Source organism: Aedes aegypti, chromosome 3, assembly GCF_002204515.2.
Source record: "Aedes aegypti strain LVP_AGWG chromosome 3, AaegL5.0 Primary Assembly, whole genome shotgun sequence".
NCBI classification, from domain to species: domain Eukaryota; kingdom Metazoa; phylum Arthropoda; class Insecta; order Diptera; family Culicidae; genus Aedes; species Aedes aegypti.
In genome coordinates, this window is record NC_035109.1 from 40,019,475 (window position 1) to 40,041,341 (window position 21,867).

The 21,867-nt window shown below is 39.0% G+C and overlaps 1 protein-coding gene across 3 annotated transcripts in view; it reads left to right on the forward strand.

The window, feature by feature from the left end:
* The window catches only part of LOC5580279 (splicing factor, arginine/serine-rich 15), a 32,730-nt gene extending 14,062 nt beyond the window's left edge, over window positions 1-18,668 (forward strand). For 2 of the 3 annotated variants that reach the window (XM_021852501.1, XM_021852502.1), the window contains exons 7-12: window positions 5,375-5,693; window positions 5,922-6,197; window positions 6,264-6,540; window positions 9,860-10,629; window positions 10,698-10,835; window positions 16,039-18,594. In XM_021852501.1, coding sequence (XP_021708193.1) covers window positions 5,375-5,693; window positions 5,922-6,197; window positions 6,264-6,540; window positions 9,860-10,629; window positions 10,698-10,835; window positions 16,039-17,180 — 2,922 coding nt within the window. In that variant the 3' untranslated portion in view covers window positions 17,181-18,594. Of the gene's footprint in view, window positions 1-5,374; window positions 5,694-5,921; window positions 6,198-6,263; window positions 6,541-9,859; window positions 10,630-10,697; window positions 10,836-16,038 lie in introns of all 3 variants that reach the window. The other variant, XM_021852500.1, reaches the window with a different exon arrangement.
* Window positions 18,669-21,867: the final 3,199 nt, after the last annotated feature.

Consider the following 21,867-nt stretch of genomic DNA (forward strand, 5'->3'; position numbering starts at 1 on the left):
CCTTAGAATTATTGAATCTTTCGAAATTACAACTGGATTTCTCCTGGAATTCTGACAATAGCGATGATATTCCAACAGTATCCACACTGATATCACGACAATGTGTCTTTTCACATTCCGACATAGTCCATTTTGAGTGGGTTTTCTTCTGGTATCGTGACTGTTCCTCTTCCAGGATTCCAGTCGTATCCCTTTCGAGATCTTGACAAAATGGTTTATGGTATCTTAGATTCGTGCACAAATCCTACTGGAATACTGGTAGAAAATTCGATTCTTCGATTTCTTTGAAATAGTCTTATCTAAACAATATTTGTCAGATGATTAACGACCGGATTCAAGTCGTGGAAGGATCGATAACTAGGAAATTCCACCGAATGTCTAGCTGAATATCGATAAGTATTTACACAGCCTGAAAAAATCCTAATTTTTATCGAATAGGTACTTTGATTGTACATAGGAAACCGGATCCTACTCTTGGGCACTTTTGATTCACTTTGGCAGTGGGGTTTCTTGACAGCTACTGAGCTCACATTTGGCCATGCATCGTATTGAAAAGCTTCTGATTGAAAAGTTTCCCCCAATGCCGAAGTGAATCCTGGAAGTGCCGAAGTAGCTCTGCACCCTACATAGAAAAAAAAAACTAAAATGAAATCATCTTTGCAAAACCATTATCGCCAGAGGCTACTCGTACTCTCACTTTTTACCTGTTCTACGCATCTAAGAATGCCTTTTTTTGGCAAATTGACATCATAAAGCAGGGTTTCTCAACCGGTGGTCCGCGTCATTCAATTACGACGTTTTTCTACCAGTGTAAAAGCGGCTCAAGTACTGTTTTGTTTTGATTCGTGGTTAAGTCACTTTGTCGCTTCATACAACGGAACGGTGAAAGTAGCGGTTGGGTTGGGAAAGTTGAAATTCTTACTTACGCCGTTTTGTAATTCCGGAATTAAACGTTCTAAAAGTGAAAAATCTAGTTGGGTTAGAGCGGAATGTGTGCAATTTCGTCTGCGGAACACGTAGGATCGATAAAGTAAGTTTGCTCACTTTTCTGACTTGAGACTATTTGAATAAGTTTTCGAGAGTTGCGTCTTTCAAATATTTTCAAGCCGTAAGGGGCTGTCCATTAATTACGTAAGGGTTTATGGGGGGAGGGGGGGTCTGAGATTTCTTACGCGCCATACAATTTATTTTTGATTTTCATACAAAAAATCTTACCATGGGGGGAGGGGGGGGGGGTTGAAAAACTCCGAAATTTGTCTTACGTAATTAATGGACCGCCCCTAACCTTTTTTGTTTTTTTCAATTGTGATAATACTGTGAATTACCTTCAATGTCATTCTATCCGCTTACATAGCAGGCCAAAGATGATTACTTAACGCTGAACCGTTCCAGATTCTTGGCAGCTTCCTGGCAAGATCCTCCAAAAATTTCTCAGAACTTTGTTGGTTATTGGAAGTAGTGAACAAAGCAAGTTTTTAACAGCTTTTACAGAAACCATTCGCGGAAACCTCGTGAATCTTTCATTAGGTTTTCAAATAAATTTTTCGATCGATTTTTGTCGCAGTGATCTTTGGTAGATTTCTGCGAAGATTTCTCACGGATATCTGACGAAACTTTTGAAGATTTCCTGGTGAAACTTTTGACAAATTCTCTCCACAGCAGAATATAGCAGAGCATAGAAGCCCATTGCAAGTCTGATGAAATCTTCAATTTTGTCCTAAAATTTTTGATAAAAACTTATTTTTATTAAATAACACGGTAAGGCTTGTTCTCGTTATTATTTTGAAAAATTTTCCCGCGCAAATAACAGCTGTATCATATTTAAACTTTAATTTAAAAAATGGGTTCAAATTTGAAATGCATTTAAATATGGAGTAAATGTGTTTCTGGCCTAAACTTAAGCGTTCGGTACTGAAATGGGGACAGGGCTTTAGGACTCGCTTGACTTCTGCGAATATTTTTGTTGAGAAGCTAGTGGGATTTGGAATATTGTCGAATGTATATTATTCTTTTGTTTCACGGCGGCAGGATATTTTGAAAGCTATTTAGCCCATATTTGGGCAAAAATGCGTTGTTTTGAAGGAACAATTGCAAAGCTTCGGCCGAGAAAAATTCATCATCTGTGATCCTCTGTTGCTATCCCAAGATTTTCTTTACTCTATTCTAAAACCGGACATAAATGCGATTTACAGCAGAGTGTCAGACCTTTAAATGGAGAAAAATCCACAATGTTAAAGTGAAAGTTGAAGGTGCCCAAGGGGTTTATCCTACATGCCCTGCATTATTTTTTGTTGGATTTTGTCAACATTGTTTATGAAGGTTCCTTGTCATACTTTTGAAAAGATGCTAGTAGTCAGAAATCTACATTCCTGGCACAATTATTAGTAAACTCCTCCAAAGGGTCAAAGCAGGATTCTTGCATTTGGTTGATTGCATTTGATTTCAAGAACATTCGCCTTTAGGGTCCGCGAGACGTTTATTAAGCTTCAAGGTCGCAGCACCGAAAAGCTTGAGAACCACTGTCATAAAGCAAATAATAAATGATTGGAATCCTCCTTTCTAGCAAATCTTTACTCGATAGATGCAAATTTGTTGCGTAAAGTCAAGAATTTCTATTCGTGGAACAGGTAGATTTGAAGTTAGGGAATCTCCACTGATCATCGCTCAGTGCTAAAAATACCGTCAAACGGTGACTTGCAACACTTTTCAACTTCAACCAACCAAAACCATAATCTAAACGTCGTTTAAAATATAGATTCATCTTAGAACTTTTAATGGGCAACAGAATGAACTGATTGAATCGAATTATTTTATAATGTCAAAAATCAACAATGTGACATTTTCTAAATATCCTTGAAAAAAACTTAATGTTAACTAAGCTTTTTCCAAACAAATGTCGATATCTCATAGTTGTCGTCACGTATTCTTATTCATGTATTTCAACATTTCGAACCAGTACAAGAGCATTCTGATTACCTATTTGTAAAAAAAAACTAATTTAGATATTTTTATTAGAGATGGTCGGGTTCGGGTTTAAATATTTAAAAATTTTCGGGTTCGGGTTCGGGTCGGGTTTGGAAACTACAACGTTATCGGGTACGGGTCGTGTTCGGGCTTGAAAAAAGTCGGGTTTGGGTTTGAATAATATGAAACCCGACCGTCTCTAATTTTTACATGTGAAAATGGCGTGAAAACATCAAGGTCTTATATCTGCAGGCCTGGTAGCAAGTCACTTTTTTGTGACTTGATCACTTTTTCGATCTAGTCACTTAAAAGTCACTATTTGCAGCAAAAAATCAAACAACTGCAACAATTTGTCCATTTAATCCAATTGCGAAGCATATGTAATGTTTACGGTTGTTGTTTAAACTTCAACTCGGCTGGTAAGCCGTGAAACGATTAACATTAAATCATAATTAAAAAGTATTTATCGAGCAACGGACTCATGTTCCGTAACCGGTCGTTTGAGAACGTCGCGACTCATTGAAAGCCCGTACTATACAAATCTCTGCTAGCACGTCATTGGCGTATAGTGTGCGGCCTTTCAATGCCTAATAAATAAAGCGCTTGTCGACTAGAAAGCGTTGTGTTTGGATGGGCATCGAATTCTTCCAAAAGAGGATCACATGATTATCAAGTTGAATTCGAATTCAGGCTTACTTCTGCTTCCAAGAGTCCTCTCGTGGTGTAGGGGTAACGCGCCCTATCTAGTGAACAGGAAGTCGTGAGTTCAATGCCCACCGAGAAGACGTGTAACTTTATCGTAAATTCCACATCAATTAGTCCATTTAATCCAATTACGAAGTATATGTAATGTTAAGCAAAAAGTCACAAAAGTCACTTTTTTCAGCTAAATGGCTTCGTTTTTTTCGTGATTTGATAATAAATCAACGATAATCTAGATCAGCTTCTGAAACTTAATCAACAGAACAGTAATATTTCACTGTTTTTTATTGTTCTAATGCAAAAATTTTTGTTTTGATCAGAGTATATAGAGAGGAAAGGATTCTTTGCTAACTTTCTGAAAGAATTCAGGTGAATATTGCACTGAAATTTCTGACCGAATATCTGGAATTTATTAGTTGGGTTTTGTGATAAAAGTTCTAGTAAAGTTTTAAAACTCTTTTACTCTATTACGTATTCGAACCCTCTGAGCAAAATCTCAATAAAGAGAATCAACAAAGTATATTGGAGTATTGTACCTTTTAATTCCGCCCTGATTAATATCAGCTTAATTCCTGACTGACTTGCTGAATTTATTTAGATAAATAAACTAAGAATAGCCTGAAGGAATCTTTGATCTACCTTTTAAAGAAAGCTCAATAAAAGTCTTTCAAGAAAAAAAAATCTGGAATATCTCTGAAATTTGAATAAAAAAAATATTAAATCAATTTGTCAGAAACATGCTCAGCATTTTTTAGGTATATGATATTTTATCAAGAAATTAGTTCAGAAATTTATTAAGAAATGGATTCAAAAATTCTACAAGAAATTCAACAAATCCGTGGATAAAGCCTACCCTTTTATCTCTGCTATTTCGAACGACCATTTCTATTCCAAATACGCACATACGCATAAGCAACTATTTCATTACGAAACAAGCGCTGTTATGAAAAAAGTGCTTAAATAAACAATGTTCGAAATGGGCTTCCAAATCAGTAGAAAAAATAAGTAATTTCAATCCATTGTTTATCAATTGCTTCATTATTGATACAGTTGTTATTTGGCTTTTGGATTAATCTGATGAGTATGGAATCATAACTATGGCATAGTATTTTTTATCTATTTGTCTCAAATACGTAGAGAATTAATTAAACTATCATGGCAAAGATAAGGTTAATACTAAACGGATGTAATACATTCATTGTTGTTTGTAGCATGAATTGAAGGAAATTGATTAATATAATGTAGTATCCAGTAGACCAATTACATTACAAATACAAATATAATAGCCTTAATTAAGTCCACCACATTGCAAACGACTAAGTAAGTAGACTAACATTTGCAATCCGTCAAGTCGGCACCGTACGTTTGTTCACGTGCATCTCCAAGAGCGGGTTTACGAGTTGTAAGCCCCTCTTCAACACCGGTAAGTCACTCCTTCCACTTTTTCTCTATTTCGATTGTTGATTGGACGTCCCAAACGCAAACACGATTCGTACCCACCCACTTCTGAGGTCAGAAACCTAAGCGCCGTCTCAAAAGAAACACGTTGCAAGCTCTCGATCGTCTCTCGTAAAGAACAAACACTAGTAACGCTACTCTTTTCTGCCCCCACTCTCAAAATTACCAATTATAAATGTGTTCTTCTTCTGTGGTTCCTGTTACGATCGGAAACCACATTTTTCTCGTTTCTGTTTCTATCGATATCTAGGTCATCAGCGATACGCATAGCTCGTCACCACGAAGCACGGCAGCAGACCAGTACAAGTCATCTTCGTCTTCGCGACGCCGAAAGAGCCGTTCCCGTTCCCGTGATCGCCGTGACCGGGACCGCAATCGTCGCCGTTCCCGTTCCAGATCGCGCAGCCGGAGTCGATCGCATTCACGAGGACGTGGCCGTGGAGGACGTGCTTCGTCCCGAGACCGCGATAGAGATCGTACCAGCCAGAAGGACAAGGAACGTGATAAGGAACGTGAGAGGGAGCGCAAGAAGCGTGGACTGCCGGAGATCAAGAAGGAACATCTCAGTGGTAAGATTATTGGTGAAAGTTGAACGAGGGGGTGTCCTTCTATTCGGGCGTAACCGCTCGAACAGTAGGATTCCCAACTCGTGCAACGGAAGCGATCGTTCCAATTTGAAAGAAAAGAGTAGTGATTACACAGCGATAGTTTGCAACGTGTTTTCTGCACGAGACGAGACGCAAGAAGATGACATAATACTAACGAGAGATTATTTCTTCATTGCACGCGCTGTGTAGTTTGCAGTACGACCTTGTGGGTTGGCCACCTGTCCAAGTTGGTTCAACAGGAAGAGCTATCCGATACGTTTGGCAAATATGGCGACATTGTTAGCATCGATTTGATCCCTCCCCGCGGGTGTGCATTTATCGTAATGAATCGCCGTCAGGATGCGTACAAAAGTATGCAAAGCCTGAAGAATCACAAGATGCATGGCCGGACCATTACCATTTCCTGGGCCACCGGTAAAGGTGTCAAGAGCAAGGAATGGAAAGATTACTGGGATATTGACTTAGGTATGTGAGGGTTTTGATTTAGCTTTCTGAGGTGAATCTTTAGAACAAGTTTGCGTTGTTCCGCAGGGTGCAGTTACATTCCGTGGAGCAAGCTGAATCATAATACCGATCTGGAAAGCTTGGAAGAGGGAGGCATGCTGGATGAAGAAACCATGCCACCGTGGATGAAAGACAAGATTACAAACGCTTCCAAGAAGAAGGACGGTGATCCGGCAGGCATAATCAATCCGTTGTATGCCGTCGATACCAGCCAACCGCCACCGACAGCTGCAATGATGGCCGGAATGCCTGCAATGACCACGTTCCCGATCGGTGCCGTTGGAGCCGTTGGCGCCGTTCCACGGTAAGACTAACACGCAACACATATAAAATGGGGTTTCCTACGAAAGGCTGAAACACATGCGGTTGAACAATCGAAAGGCTGGTACATATTGAAGTGTTGGTAAATCTAGTTTCTTCCCATAAAACTAAGAAGCACTTTAATTCGCCCTGCGTGCTAATATAGTGCTATTATACAGCTGACATTACCTATTTTAGCCGTATAATAGCCCTATAAGCCCAAAAAGGCGAACTAGCGGGCTAGTGGTTACTTGGCTAATTTATCAAGAAACTTGCCCGAAATTTAAATAACAAAAGGTACTGAAAAAGGAAAAAAAGACTATTGGTAATATTGAAGAAGGAATTAGTCAGTTGTTTTCTCTTTTCAGCCATTTGTTATTCTCGCATAGCATAGCATCTTGAAGACTTTAGAAAGCATAATTAAGATAATTAACCTTCCGTCAGTCGCTCAAAAAAAGTTACACCAGCGGTCGCATCGTGTACTGAGTACACGCGGAGCAATTTTGATTGTACATCAATAGCTAGGCAAGATAGAATATGGATGTCTTCTACAAATTTCTTCAGTCCAACGGCACCAATTGGTCTCTGGACTAAAAACACTTTGGAAACATCCTCATCTTCCTGTGGCCATCGGATTGTGCCCCGGGGAACCGACATATTGGACATTTCGCAATGCAACATCTCGAAATTCATTGTATTTAATTGTTGTAGTTTTATTATCAAAAGTTTTAGTGACAAGAAGTGTCATATAAAACAATAAATAGTGATTTGAATTGTGTTTCGGGTGCCGTGATCCAGTCCAGCTTGGTTTTGGAGGGCGTGGTGCTCGGGCCGGAACACATTTTTCCATTCGGAGGTTACAGATGGCACATGTTTTAATGAAACAATCCGGTGAGTTTGTTCCATTATTTTATGAATCGCGTTTTGATAGGTATCGGATCTATAATTGCCTTTTGACGGGTTTGCTTTGTCGGAACTAGCTGCGTGTTTTCGTTACGGGAACTTTTTTTTGTTTTTTTTTTCGCCAATCTTCGGAGATAAACATTTTTGTTCGGTTCGCGCATTCCGCCCTGATGATAGCTTACTGATTGTGCGATACTATTGCTTGGCCGAGTATTATTCGTATATTAAAAAGTGTTTTAATCGCGATTTGCTTTTTTTATTATTTTTTATTTTTTTTTACTATCCAATGACTCTAGAGGGATTGGTTCTGCTTTGTATTTACTTCTGAGCAGAAAAAAAAACACCCGAATCATCAGCTTTTATTTTATCAGCTTTCTTAAGAATATCTGTTCCATGAGTCGATGATCTTTTGAGTATCGACTAGAAATTTGACTGTACTTGAAATTCTGAAGTACATTCTGATGGGATTATCATGCTGAAGAGCACCGGTTCATTACATGTTAAACAACTTAGTTGAAGACGTCATTTTCATGATTAAGCAATAACGATCCTTGAAATTTGTGTTGAAAATAAAGCATACTCAGTAGCACCATCGAGTGGAAGAATTCCCAAACAAGTTCGGCCCATCACAAGTTTGTACTTGACTTACTGAACTTTTGAACCGAGAAGTTTATATTTGGATGTAATCGGGATCCTCAAATATTAGCAATCAAAATATGCATGCTCAATAGCGCCACCAGTTGAAAGAATTTTAAAGCTTGAGGTTCCTTGCATTTAGGCCTTCATCTTATGAACAACCTTGCCGAAGGGGTAATATTTCTTAGTAATGAAAATATCTCAGGATCATTTTTCTAAGCGATCAAGATCCAAAAATATCTGCGTTCGAAAAATTGCATCTTTAGCGTCGGTTTGTGGAAAAAATCCGAACCAAACGGCGCTTCACATGTTTAGTCCTTAATCTACTAAACATCTTTGCCGAAAACACCATCTTGTTAAATATCGTTATCCTGAAATCGCGATCAAAATACGCCATATGTTGGTAGAATATCAAGTTGGGTAGCTTATTACATGCTAGACCTTGACCTTTTCAACACTTTTGTCGAAGACGTCAACTTTATAGGTAACCTGAGATATCTGTGCTCGAAAAATATCATGCTCACTAGCGCCATCTATTGAAAGAATTTCGAATCAAGAAGATCATCACATGGTAGCCCTTGGACTACTGAAAAACTTTGCCGAAAACACCATCTTTCTAAAAATTCGGGATCCTGAGATATTCGTGATTAAAATATTGCATGCTCACTAGCGCCATCTTGTGGCAGTTTTTCTTGTTAGGTAGCTTATTATATGTTAGTCCTTGACCTACTAAACAACTTTGTCGAAGACATCATCTTTCTAGGTAATCAGGATCTTGAGATATCGGTGTTTGAAAAATTAAATGCTCACTAGCACCATCTGGTGGCAGAATTTCGAAACAAGCAGCCTATCACATGTTAGCTCTTGACCTACTGAACAACTTTGCCGAAGATACCATCTTGCTAAAAAATCTAGATCCTGAGATATTTGTGTTCGAGATGCTGCATTGCGACATGTCCACTATGTCGGTTCCCCCGGGGCATAATCCGATGGCCACAGGAAGATAAGGATGTTTCCAAAATGTTTTTTGTCCACTGACCAATTGGTACCATTGAACTGAAGAAATTTGCCGAAGACATCATTATTCTATCTTGCCTAGCTTTGAATTTACTATCCAAATTGCTCCGCGTGTACTCAGTACACGATGCGACCGCTCGTGTGACGGGCCTGGTAAAAAAAAGTTACACGAGCGGTCGCACTGGTGTACTGAGTACACGCCTTAAAACTTAGGTTAAAAACACGATGTTTTCGAATACTTTTCGTTGATTTTTTTCGAAACATTTCTTCTCTACAAGCAAGAAGAAGAGTAGATCTTGGAATAGGACCAAAACCCGGATCAATTTGAAGGGATTTTCAACGTGTTTTTCGACTTTTCGCAAAGTGCGTGTACTCAGTACACTAGGGCGACCGACGGTGGGTTAACTATAAAGTCAAGTGAGAGTTTTCTTTTCTTTGAAACCATATGCTGTTTTTTCGTGTTGTTTTTACAACAATTTTGCAATTTGAGCTCTTCATGGTCGGGCTAATGGTTTTGTAAAATTCACCTTGTAGTGTTAGTTAGTACTATTGGCATCGTAATTTGTGATGCCAATTACAGCATATAAACCGGAAGAATTGGCGGATGATTCTAACTATCAAAAACGCTTGAGGTTTTAATGTGTAGGTATTTTCTTTTTATTTGTTTAATGGAATATGCTTCGAAATGCGCAACCTTTTGTGTTTCAGCCTTCTGTGTCCCTTCTCTATAAAACGCTGCAAATACATCAATTTCTCTTTCTTCTTAGCTTGCCCATAATGGGACTTCCGATTGTACCCGGTTTGGGTATCAACGTTCCGCCGCCGAACCTCATGATGGCCAGCGGAATAAACAATCCTCCGCCGCTTCCAATGGCTGCCGGATTTGGTGTGTTGCCGCCTCCGCCGCCATCCCAGGGCGCACCTTCGAACGTGGCCGGAGGTGGTGATGAAATGGACATCGAGATGGAAGACGAAGGTTCAAACCAAAGCCACGGGCATCCACCCGGAGGGATACCACCGGCCAATGCGGCCTTCTTCAACCAGCCTCCGCCTCCGCTGATGCCGCCAAATTCACTGCCGTTCAATCGCAATCAGCAGGAGAACAACGGAGGGGACCGTGGTGGTTTCAATCGAAACGAAAATCAAGATCAGGATCGCAGAAATCGTGGCGATTTCGATCGCCGAGGTGGTGGCAGAGATCGGGACCGTGGAGGACGAGACGATCGTGGGGACCGGGGTGGTCGTGATGATCGGGACGGTCGTGGCAGGAGAAACTTCAGAGACAATGAAGGCGAGCGGAACGAGCGGCCAAGCCGCTGGGGAAGCAATGATCGGAACAACTTTGGCAACCGTGGTGGCAGTGATAGTGGTCGCGATGAAAGGCCTCTGTCCGAAAGGTTGCGAGAGTTGGCCGGGGCGGACTTTAGTCAGCAGCAGCAGCGTGGTGGCGACGGCGGCAACGATGGACAGCAGCAGTTTGGTGGCGGAAGGAACTTCCGTGGTGGTCGCAATAACAACATGAACGATGGTGGCGATGGTAAGTTTTAACGGAGATATATTTTAAGAGTATTGGGTGTATTCAAAACCGATTCGTTTGTTCAACAGAGTTCAACAATCGCGGTGGTAACGATTTCGGAGGTCGTGGTAACTTCCAGCAAGGTGGTCGTTTCAACAATAACCAGCGAGGTGGTGGACGATTCAACAACCGTGGCGGTGGATTCATGCAAAATCGTGGAGGTCCAGGTAAGACATTCTTATAGGTTGATGTAGGGTAACCCAAGATAGGTCAGTGACATTTTTTGAACGCAATATTTTTAAAGAGCAGTGTTTTAGGTGAACACGGTAGTCGACACGTTTTCGTTGAGATTTGACGGTCTTTGCCTTCAGCATTCACGACAACGGTCAAACCAGCATTCAAAAGAAAAATATCAATTGAATGCAGCTAACCACGTTGGCATCGTTTTCTCGCTGCTTTAACTGTATGTGTCACATTCGAAATGACGAAAAAGAATTAACTATTCTTCTATTCTTGCTTTTTATGATCGGACATTTCGGAAATCTACGCAACATTTTTGATTTATGGAAATGTCATCGTGTCAGACGACAGTTCCACAGTTTTTGTATTTCTCGATGTAGAAAAATCAATTGACTGCTGACCATGAAACCGAAACGAACTTTGCAAGAAATGTCGAATGCTTATAGCACCCATAGGGCTTAAGCTGGTTTCAAAATCAGGCTCGAAAAGGCCTTGTTAGTATTTGCGAAACATCATTAGCATTTTCACTCCACGTTTGACATAATTATCGTTTGACGGTATAAAAATAGTTCAACAGCTGCAAACAATTAGTAATCATACAATACCCCATCACTAACACCCTTGATCCGCCTCTGGCTCTATTTGAACCATGTATTTAATTTTAATAGGGTACACAATAATGTGAGTATCTTGTTCTTTGTAGCTTGTTAGCTCATAAAGCCTGCATGATATTGTTACACGAATTCTCTTGCAATCCGTGATACTGTTTTGATTGAAATTCCGGAAAGCTTCGAATTTCATGCGAAATTTTTCAATATTGGCTGGTTGAAAATTCCCACTTTGGAGCCTAGTTTTAATAAAAAAAATTCCACTGATATCTATGAAAATTTAGAATGCCTAAGACATCTTTCTAAAAGCTTGGTGAAATCAATAAATAATTTGACTTTTCTGATCATGATTTTCATAATCTGTCCGGAATATGATGCAAAAGTGAGGAAGCGTCCGGAATAATAATCTTGGAAAGGTTTTCCAATGCTTGATAACGTTGAGGAATCATACAAAATGATTTACTTTATATGCTCTATTCTGGGTTATACTTCAATGAGGCCTTAAGTGTTCATAATAAGAAACAAGACATCGGAATAAATTTGGACGGCACTAACAAGTTTGATGGCACAGTAATTGGTCCAATTCAACTTTTCGCTCTTTTTGTAGATGGAACACGACAGTCCATCCATTTATTCCTCGGATGGAGTACTCCCGGATGAATGGAAGGATCATCAAGTTCGTCCAAAAAAATCTTGATGAATTCCAGTGCATTTTCATCGTATTTCAACAGCAGGTAGTTTGTCGCACTTCTTTGTCGTTATTCAGCCATCTAGCGGCTAGCGACGAAAGGCTGCGGTGAATGATTTGGGAAAGCGTTGAGAATAATGATCGCTCCTAAACTTCTCACCAGGCTTGATAATACTCCTCAATATCATCAGAGTTCGGTGACACTCTAGAGCAGCGTGCTGCCTTTGCCTTTTTTGCGAGGGAGCGAAGAAATGCTAAGCAGAGAGGCAACGAAAATTGAGCGAGGAAGATGCAGCACAAAACACACCAGATTAAAATTTCATCAAAAAAGAATGCTCTCCCCGAAAACTGCCCTGTTTGGGCGTGAGTAAAGGTGTTCAAAACTGAAATTAATTCGACGATAGACGGGGCTGGTGGTCTAATGGCTACCGCTTCTGCTTCGTAAGCAGAAGGTCATGGGTTCAATCTCAGGCCCCTTCCCTTTCCTAGTGCTTTGTAGTTGTATCTTTCACTTACTTCTATTTTCCATTCCTAATATATTACAGTTCATAGCATTTGCTAGAACAAGAGAGGGACAAAACGACCGTTTCCCTACGCTTCCATTCTTCCTTAATTATAGCACGCCTTTCCTTACGCCTGTTACGTAGGCAGTCTACTAACCAAACAGCAAGCCTCTCGCCGTTAGATTATATCAGCCCTACCCCTTCCCACATGAACAGGGTGTCTACTACCTGGAAAAATCTGGAAAACCTTGAATTATCAGGGTATTTTATTCATCCTGGAAATCTCAGTGAATTTTGGCCACAATCAGGGAAATTATTTTGAATTAGTAATACATGGTAGAACATGTCGTTTTTGTGACACGAAATCTGTTCAAACTTAAAAATTTTCGCTATCGAATCGATGTTTTGTACTTTGATTTTGTAGTAATTTATATTTGTTTAAGATAAAACATGCTGTTAAATCGCCAAGTTTTACACTTCAAAGTTACAGTATGTTGTCGTCGTTCATGAGCATATAAACAAGGGTTGATTTCATTGTTTTTTACAAAAATGTTTACGCTTGTTCTACAAAATAATAAACTTTGTAGAAGAGCAAAAATTACAACAGTTACGAAAAATTGTACATTTCTCAGGCAAGCAGGTCTGTTTTTGTAGTCTTAGTCACTATTTTGATGCAAGTCTTTATTTATTTTATTTTTTTCAAAAGTCTCTTTTATCAAAATGGTCTTCAATGTCACTTTTTGCCTTAATCTGTTTGTAGTGAATCCTAGTGCAAAATACTAGAGGCTTAGAGAAACTTCAGAGACTGTTACGCGACTTTTCCACTAGTTTCATAAGATATTTTTCTTAGATCTCGAGGAACGCTTCAGGAGTTCTAGTGATTACTCCAGAGATTCTTCCTCGAATACTTTCAGGATCTTCTCCAGGGATGCTACCAGCGATTTCTGAAGGGAGGCTGAGAGGATTTTTTTAGAGTTGGTTCCAGAGAAACCTTCCAACGCTACGACCTCCAGTAATTTTCACAGAGATTACTCTGGAAAAAATCCTAGCGATTATCACAGGATTTCCACCACATGTTTTTTCACTGGTTCTTTCACCTATTTCTCCAGTTGTTACTTCTAGGAAATTTTTCATACATCATATAGGAATTCTTTCACAAAGAATTCCAAAGTTTTTGAAAAAAAAAATAGTTTCGACATTTTTCCTACGTCAATGTTTTCTATTACACCAGGTATTTTCATGAGGATTATTCTGAAAATCCCTCAGGAATTGCTCCAAATTCGGTGTTTTTTCCAGAATTCCTTCAAAATATTATTGCTGCGGTTCAAACATTTCTCGAAAAACCTTTTAAACAAAATTTCCAAATCTCCATGGATTCTTCACAACTTCATTTAACGTTCCTCACCAGTTAATACTGCGTCAATTATTACAGTTATTACTCCGACCATTCATGTATAAATTTCTTTAGGGGTTCTGTCAGAACTTCATTGTGGGACATTATTCGGAGATTCGAGTGTTTTTTTTTTTCAGTCATTTAAGAGCCGACTTCTTCACCTTCGCCTAAGCCGTAAAATACGTTTACCCATATGGTTAAACTAGGTTTAAGGCCTAATCAGTGGTGGAGAAACCGCTTATTAGACATTGATTAAGAAAATCCTAGAATCAGTTTAATAAAAAATCCAGGAGTTCTTTCAGAGATCGTCATGATTACTCATAAAATCATACTTGTTAGAACTTCATCAGAGGTTGCTCTAGAATGCTCTTTAAAAATTCCTTGCAGATTTTTTCAAAACATTTCCCAAACAAACCTGAAAAATTTTCCTTGAAATTTCCCAGGAGACATCCCTTGATGAGTGATTGGAAAAAATATTTGAGGGCGTCCTTGGGAAATTAAAATAAAATGAAGTGAAGATGCTCTCAATGGGATTGTTGGAGAATGTCCTTGAGAAATGAATGGAAGAATAAATGGATACATTTCTGAAGAACTTGGAAAAAAAATGTGATGGATGCGTCGCTGATGTCCATAAATCTAAATCCCATTTGAAGGGAAAGGCTATTTATTTTCTATTTTTTTTTTTGCTGACTTTGATTATTTAAAGCACTACAAAATCTGCACTTTTTTCACAAGTCGTTTAGAACCAACAGATAGTTTTTTTTTAGTGAAGGGAAAAATACAAATACTTTGAAATTTATCATTAGATTATTAGTTTAAATCCTTTAATGCAGAAATCTTAGAAAATATTTTTTTAGTGATTCAAAATTAAAAATTCGTCATTCAGTTATATATTTTGAAAAATTTCTTTGAATTACTTTTAGGTATTAGAAAAAATGAACCTGGAGAAACCTGAAAACATCAGGGAATTTCATTTTTGTAAATGAGTAGACACCATGATGAACTGGCGTAGATGCAGGGGTACATCCGGTCTACTGTGGGAGCCAGTTTAATGCATCATCATCTCCTTTCCCTTCCTCTCATTGGTCAGCAATCTGACGTGACAGGTGCCATTGTTGCCTAAAAATATAGGATCACCAGCACTTATACACTGAGGGTGTCTGTTAGTCAAAAGCATTCATGTGGTTGTTTCCTTGTGGAAGTGCAGCTGGCATCTTTTGGCTTACGCAGCTCACTTATATAATTAACCAAACTTGAGTTCTCATAAAGTTCAATTAACTTGCTTAAATAGAATCATGTTTACCATAACGTAGGGAAAAAGTTCGACTCGAACTTGTTCTGAGCTTCGTTAATAAGTGCATGAGAATCGAGAATCGAGTTCTTGTTATGAAAATTGATTGGCTTTTTTCGGTGAAGGTAATACCTATACTCAGAGTGAAAGGGAGTAACGAAAGTAATGAAATGACAAGATGGATAGAATCGCAAGCGAGCGATGAGAAAAATTAATAGAAGCTGAATATAGAATATTCAGCAATAAAGTTTATTTGGAACTTAAAATCTACTATAAGTGAACTTTTAAGTAAAATCCGAACCTTTGGTTGCTTGAGACCGTTTTGGTTTGTAATGCAATGTGCGCTAAACTGTTCTAAAATCGGTTTAAATTCACCCGCCTGGTCAATTTGAGTGTTGAAATCTCCGATATAGGAGTTTTACACCATGACTTGAACGGCTATTGTAGTATCGCGCCAGTTGCGCGTGAAAAGTAGATACTGCATGATTATTCATGTAGCTACAGGCGTTCTGATCGAGTTATTTTCCTAACTCCTGTATGTTGATTGGTTAGTTGATCCTTATTTTTGAAATGTTAGTTTATTTGACGTCGTCGGCAATCTTTGAAAGACCTTGAACCCAAACCATTGTCAAATTAAAGCATATTAGAAAACAATCCAATCTTGAATCAATTTTTATTTCTCTTCTATCCTTTTCCGCATTCTACAGATGGCGAAAACATGCAAGCCATGAACATAATGTCATTGCTCAACATTGATCCTTTCTTCGGTGGTAACAATAACGAGCAAGGCGGTGGAGACGACGAGCAACAGCAGCAGCGGTTCTTCGATCGTGGCAACGAAGGTGGTAACTTCAATAACCGACGTTCGAACAACTGGAACGAAGGTGGCGATCGTGGTGGAAATCGCGGAAACCGTGGAGGGCGTGGCAACTGGAGAGATAACAACGATGGTGATGGCGGTGGAAACGATGGTGGCCGAGGAGGACGCTTTGGAAACAGACGCAATGATCAAAGGAATCAAAGACATAATGACTTTGGAGGAAATCAGGATGAACAACCGCAGCAGCAGCAGCAACAACAGCAAAATCAGCCAAATCAGCAACAGCAACATCGTAATGAGCAACCACAGATGCAACAAGGAGGCCGAGGTGGCGGACAAGGATTGAGGTGGGATGAAAATGATGAAAACTGGGATGATGATGTTCCGGTGGCCAAGAAGCGTAATGTCGATCCACCGAAGGAAGACAGACAACAACAACAGCAGCAACAAGAACAACCACAGCAGCAGCAACAGCAACAAGAACATCGTGAAGAAAGGCAAGGCGGCGGCCAAAAGAACAAACAGTCGGAATCGCACCTTGGTGATGGAGGAGATTGGGATGAACCTAAGGAGGAACGAACTGAAGGCGGTAAAAAGCACGGAGGTGGTGGCACTCCTCTTTTCGATGAAACGCATTCCGGAGAGCAACATCAACAGCAGCAGCAACAACAACAACCTCCTCAGCAGGAGCAGCAGCCACAGGAACAACAGCAGGAACCTGTGAGGAACCCTAGTCCTCCTCCGGTAGTGCGAGAACCTGAACCGGAACCAAGACAACCCTCGCCGGAACCGCAGCAACATAGACCACAGTTGTATTCCCCGTCTCCACCTCCTGCTGCAGTAGCACCACCTGCTGCCGAACCTGCATTTGAAGCTCCAGCTCCGAATCCAGAACCGACCCCGGCACCAGTAGTTCCAGTTTCGGAACCTCCGCAGCAAATGGACGCCCCAGCTGTAGCAGATACACCTTCTTCGGCTCCAGCAGCAGCAGCAGCAGAAGAATCAGCCGCTCCCGCCGAGGATGCCTAAACACTTGCAACACATTCTAGTGCATATATAAAGAAATTATCAACTTTACGGTAGGTTCACATGAAAAAGAAAACCTCTCCCTTTTTACATAGTTAAGTTCTATGGAATACATTAAGGATTACTTTAACGAATGAATGAATTCGTTTACCAATTGATTTGTTCTAGGCAGAAGGCATGTATCATTCAATGGCAGTTTTAAGTTGTCAAATCAAATTTTTAATATATTTCAACTCGAATCTATAATGTTCCGTTTTTTTGGGGTTGCACTATTTAAAAAAAACGAGGTTTAGCGTCCAAAGTACAAGAGACCGACAGCGTCTTGTGTTTATTGCAATAACCCATACATCGTATATTATCGTTTTATCTTCAATTTCTCAATTATCGTTTTTATACATTTTTTCTGAGATGGTCTTGGCTATTTTCCCGAATATAACAGTCTTACCACAAACACAATTACACCATTTTGTTTACAAGTTTCTGTTGATTCGTTTCTTGGCTTTCCATGAAGTAAGAGAAGAAAAAAAGATCATCCTATTTACCAACCGTTGTAGCAGTTCGGAAGTAACTGATAACCTAGCATTATCCTAAAACTATGATAAAAAAGAAACTACCTACTCGTTATTTGATAAAACTTAGCAACAAATGGAAAGGACTGTGATATGTTTCGTACTAAGTGTTTTTGATTAAGTAGATGCGTTTCATCATTTGATTCAGTGGCAGAAGGAAGCAAATACCTAAACGTTAGAACAAATATTTATGAGCTAGTTTTCCTTAGGTCAGAGCAATTATTTTGTATAAGAAAATAAATCCTAAAAGAGATTATCGTAAGAAAACGTTGCTTGTTTACATGAGCCTAGTGAGAAAAGAACAGATATCGATTATAAGTGAAAGCGGATATGCACAACACAACAACACCATGCGCAAAAAGGTAGGTCCAACTGCACCGTGGGATCATCGCGGGAATTGCCCAGCGAGGGAGTATCGGCGCGCTTGCACTCGAGTTGAGTGACTTGTGCAAGGTATTGTGGATATAGCTTTCGTTTACCATATACACATTTATACTTCTTATGATTACTTAGTGAAAGTGATTATTTTTTTATGTTTTGATATGACCGATATTTATAACACAGAACGTGTACGTAGCAGAGCAAGCAGCGAGATTAACCGAAAACAAATTGAATCAAACTAGAAAATCGTACTATACGAATGCAAATGATGAAATTGCTCTACCTAATTAGGGAGCGACACAGCAAGAAACGAAATATCACAGTAGCTTTTCTCCTAAGGTGGGATACATTCTCGATGGAATAGATACATACTTCCTGCGCGTAAATTTGTTCAACTGCAACCTAAATATTTGACAAACCTTACATCAACTACGACTACGATGTGTCAGCAAGAACAAAATAATATATGGTATCATAGCAGTAAATCCAACATTCAATAAATAAACATTTACGTTACTCTAGAGTGGTTGACAAAAGACAACCCAAGTGTTTCTATTCTATTGTTTACCATTAATTATGAAAGCCTTCTATTATCTCCCAGGAATAAAAAGTCTATTGCCTAGACTTAAACCATATAATAATCTCTGATCTTATTGAGTTTCATTCGATCAAGTACACTGAGGCAAATCATGCTCCTCCAATCGACTCAATAGCTGTCTGTATGTAGACTGAACACAAATTCTGATCAAAAACGAATGACACTCATCCGGATAGTATCCATCCAACAGATCCGACCGTATGATTGTCATCCGCTTTTCGACTGTTTTTCGTTCGGCGCATGTGGATCGCTATTCAATCGATTGGAGGAAGATAATTTGGTTCAGTGTAGGCAGGGTAATATGGTCATACGGTCTAATCAGAGTCTATATACACTGAGTTGCGCGAACAGACATCTATTAATGGTGTTATTCTTCGATTTTGAAAATTACAGTTCGATAGGTTCAATTTGGTCATTGCGCGATTATTTCTTTAAACACTCGGTGTATAATATGAGCCACTTTTGATTCGAGCTAGAAAAATAAATTTTGATCTCGATAACCTTAGGCCCTCTTAGAAGATAAATCATTTGATAGGTTTTTTTACCAACTTGATCATCCATTATTATTATTATTATTTTAGACACAGGGTGAAGAGCTATTTGGACACTTTCATGATTCACTTTGGCGTGGGAGGTTTTCTCGGCCGATTTGTCTGAAACTCTGCAATAAGAAGCATTTTAATGCGATGCATGTTTTAGTCATATATGAGCTCGGTAGCTTTCAAAAAACCCCACTGCCGAGGTGAACCTAAAGTGAAGAATAGGACCCGGCTCCCTCAATTCAAAATTTTTCATTATTACATAAATGAAAGTAGGTAAATAAAAACAGTTTATGCCGAACAATAGATGACACATATGGTATCATTTGATAGTTTTTTTACCAACGGCTATGCTTTTATTAATAGTTTATCAATCAACTAAATCGGCTGTAAATTACAATTATAGTAGGACCAGAGCCACATTCTTGTGGGGGGCTTTCTCAGATTTTTTTAAACATTGAATGGAATGAGTGAACATTTCCTTAATTATCTTTCTGGGTAAGGTTACCTTCCTTAGCCGAGTGGTTAGAGTCCGCGGCTACAAAGAAAAGTCATGCTGAAGGTGTCTGGGTTCGATTCCCGGTCGGTCCAGGATCTTTTCGTAATGGAAATTCCCTTGACTTCCCTGGGCATAGAGTATCATCGTACTTGCCACACGATATACAAATGCAAAAATGGCAATTTTGGCATAGAAAGCTCTCAGTTAATAACTGTGGAAGTGCTCATAAGAACACTAAGCCGAGAAGCAGGCTCTGTCCCAGTGGGGACGTTAATGCCAAGAAGAAGAAGGGTAAGGTTACCAAAAGACAGTTTTAAACTATTAGTGTTGATTATTGTTACCAAGCATTTAGCCGTATCGGTCCAAGGAGTTTGGGTTCGATTCCCGCTTCAGCCAGTCTAGGTCAGTAAAAGCATTTCGACAGTGCCACCCTGGCGCTGCATGCTAGTATGTTGCCTAGTGTAGTGCTTCCTTCACAGAGCTTGCCGTCCACTGGAAGCATTGACGTGCCGGTATCTTAAAAAATGCATTCTCATTTTCATCAACCGTCAATTTTCAACGAATTTTCTGAACCAAATTTTTCACTTAAAACTTATGAAATGCTTATGAAAATCTATCATTGAACTTTTTTTGATATTAGAAAATGCAATGCAATGATTCTTGTAAAGGATTTTATTTAATTTGAACAACAAAACTAGTAATTTTTCATGATTACTGATGATGTATTGAAATTTGTAAGAATTAAACTCTAATTTTGAAGCGGCAAATATTTGCAAATATTAATTTTGTGGTATTCTGCGGCTACGTGATTCGCAGTAGTTTGGATGCCACTACGTCACTAGGATTTTTTGATTGCTTGTGATTTCAAGCTCTTCACGCAATGCAATACTGTGTGGAAGTGAAAAGTGACAGGGTGGCCTCCGAACCGGGAAAAGCGGGAAAAAGACGGAAATTGGAATGTACCGGGAAAAACCGGCAATTTGAGAAGATCATCGGGAAAAGCGTTTTACATTCATTTCTTATATCTAGGTGTTCTGTGTTATTTGACAACACTATCATCCTAATTTGGTAAAACAAATTTAAGATTTAATTAACATTTTGTTAACAACATATTACATTTCATTTGCCGTAGCAGTTCAGTTTTTTTTACAGGTGAGTTGATTTCACCTGCTTATAAGAGAAAAAAAAACGTTTTTAATATACTTAACCTAACTTAACCTAAACATATAACGCATTAATCGTGGCAATAGAAGATTGTAACGATTTTTGCCTGAAATTATTAATGATTGTATTTGACATTTGTTCCAATGTTTCAACATTGGATATTCTATGTAACTCATTGGTACTATACCAGGGAGGAAGCCTCAGAATCATTTTCAAAATTTTATTTTGAATTCTCTGCAGAGCTTTCTTCCTGGTTTTACAACAGCTAGTCCATATTGGTACAGCATACAACATGGCTGGCCTGAAAATTTGTTTGAATATCAACAGCTTGTTCTTAAGACAAAGTTTCGATTTTCTATTAATAAGGGGATAGAGACATTTTACATATTTATTACATTTGGCTTGAATGCCCTCAATGTGATTTTTGAAAGTTAAATTCTTATCTAGCATGAGCCCTAGATACTTAACTTCATCTGACCAATTTATTGGAACCCCTCTCATCATGACAACATGTCTACTTGAAGGTTTCAAATAAAGAGCTTTTGGTTTATGTGGGAATATTATTAGTTGAGTTTTGGAAGCATTAGGAGAAATCTTCCATTTTTGCAAGTATGAAGAAAAAATATCCAAACTTTTTTGCAATCGACTACAGATGACACGCAGGCTTCGTCCTTTGGCGGAGAGGCCTGTGTCATCCGCAAACAAAGATTTTTTACATCCCTGAGGTAGCTCAGGTAAGTCAGAAGTGAAAATATTGTATAATATTGGTCCCAAAATGCTGCCTTGAGGAACACCAGCTCTTACAGGAAGTCTTTCAGATCTGGAGTTCTGATAATTAACCTGAAGTGTACGATTTGACAGATAACTTTGAATCATTCTAACAATGTATGTTGGAAAATTAAAGTTTTTCAATTTTACAATCAAACCTTCATGCCAAACA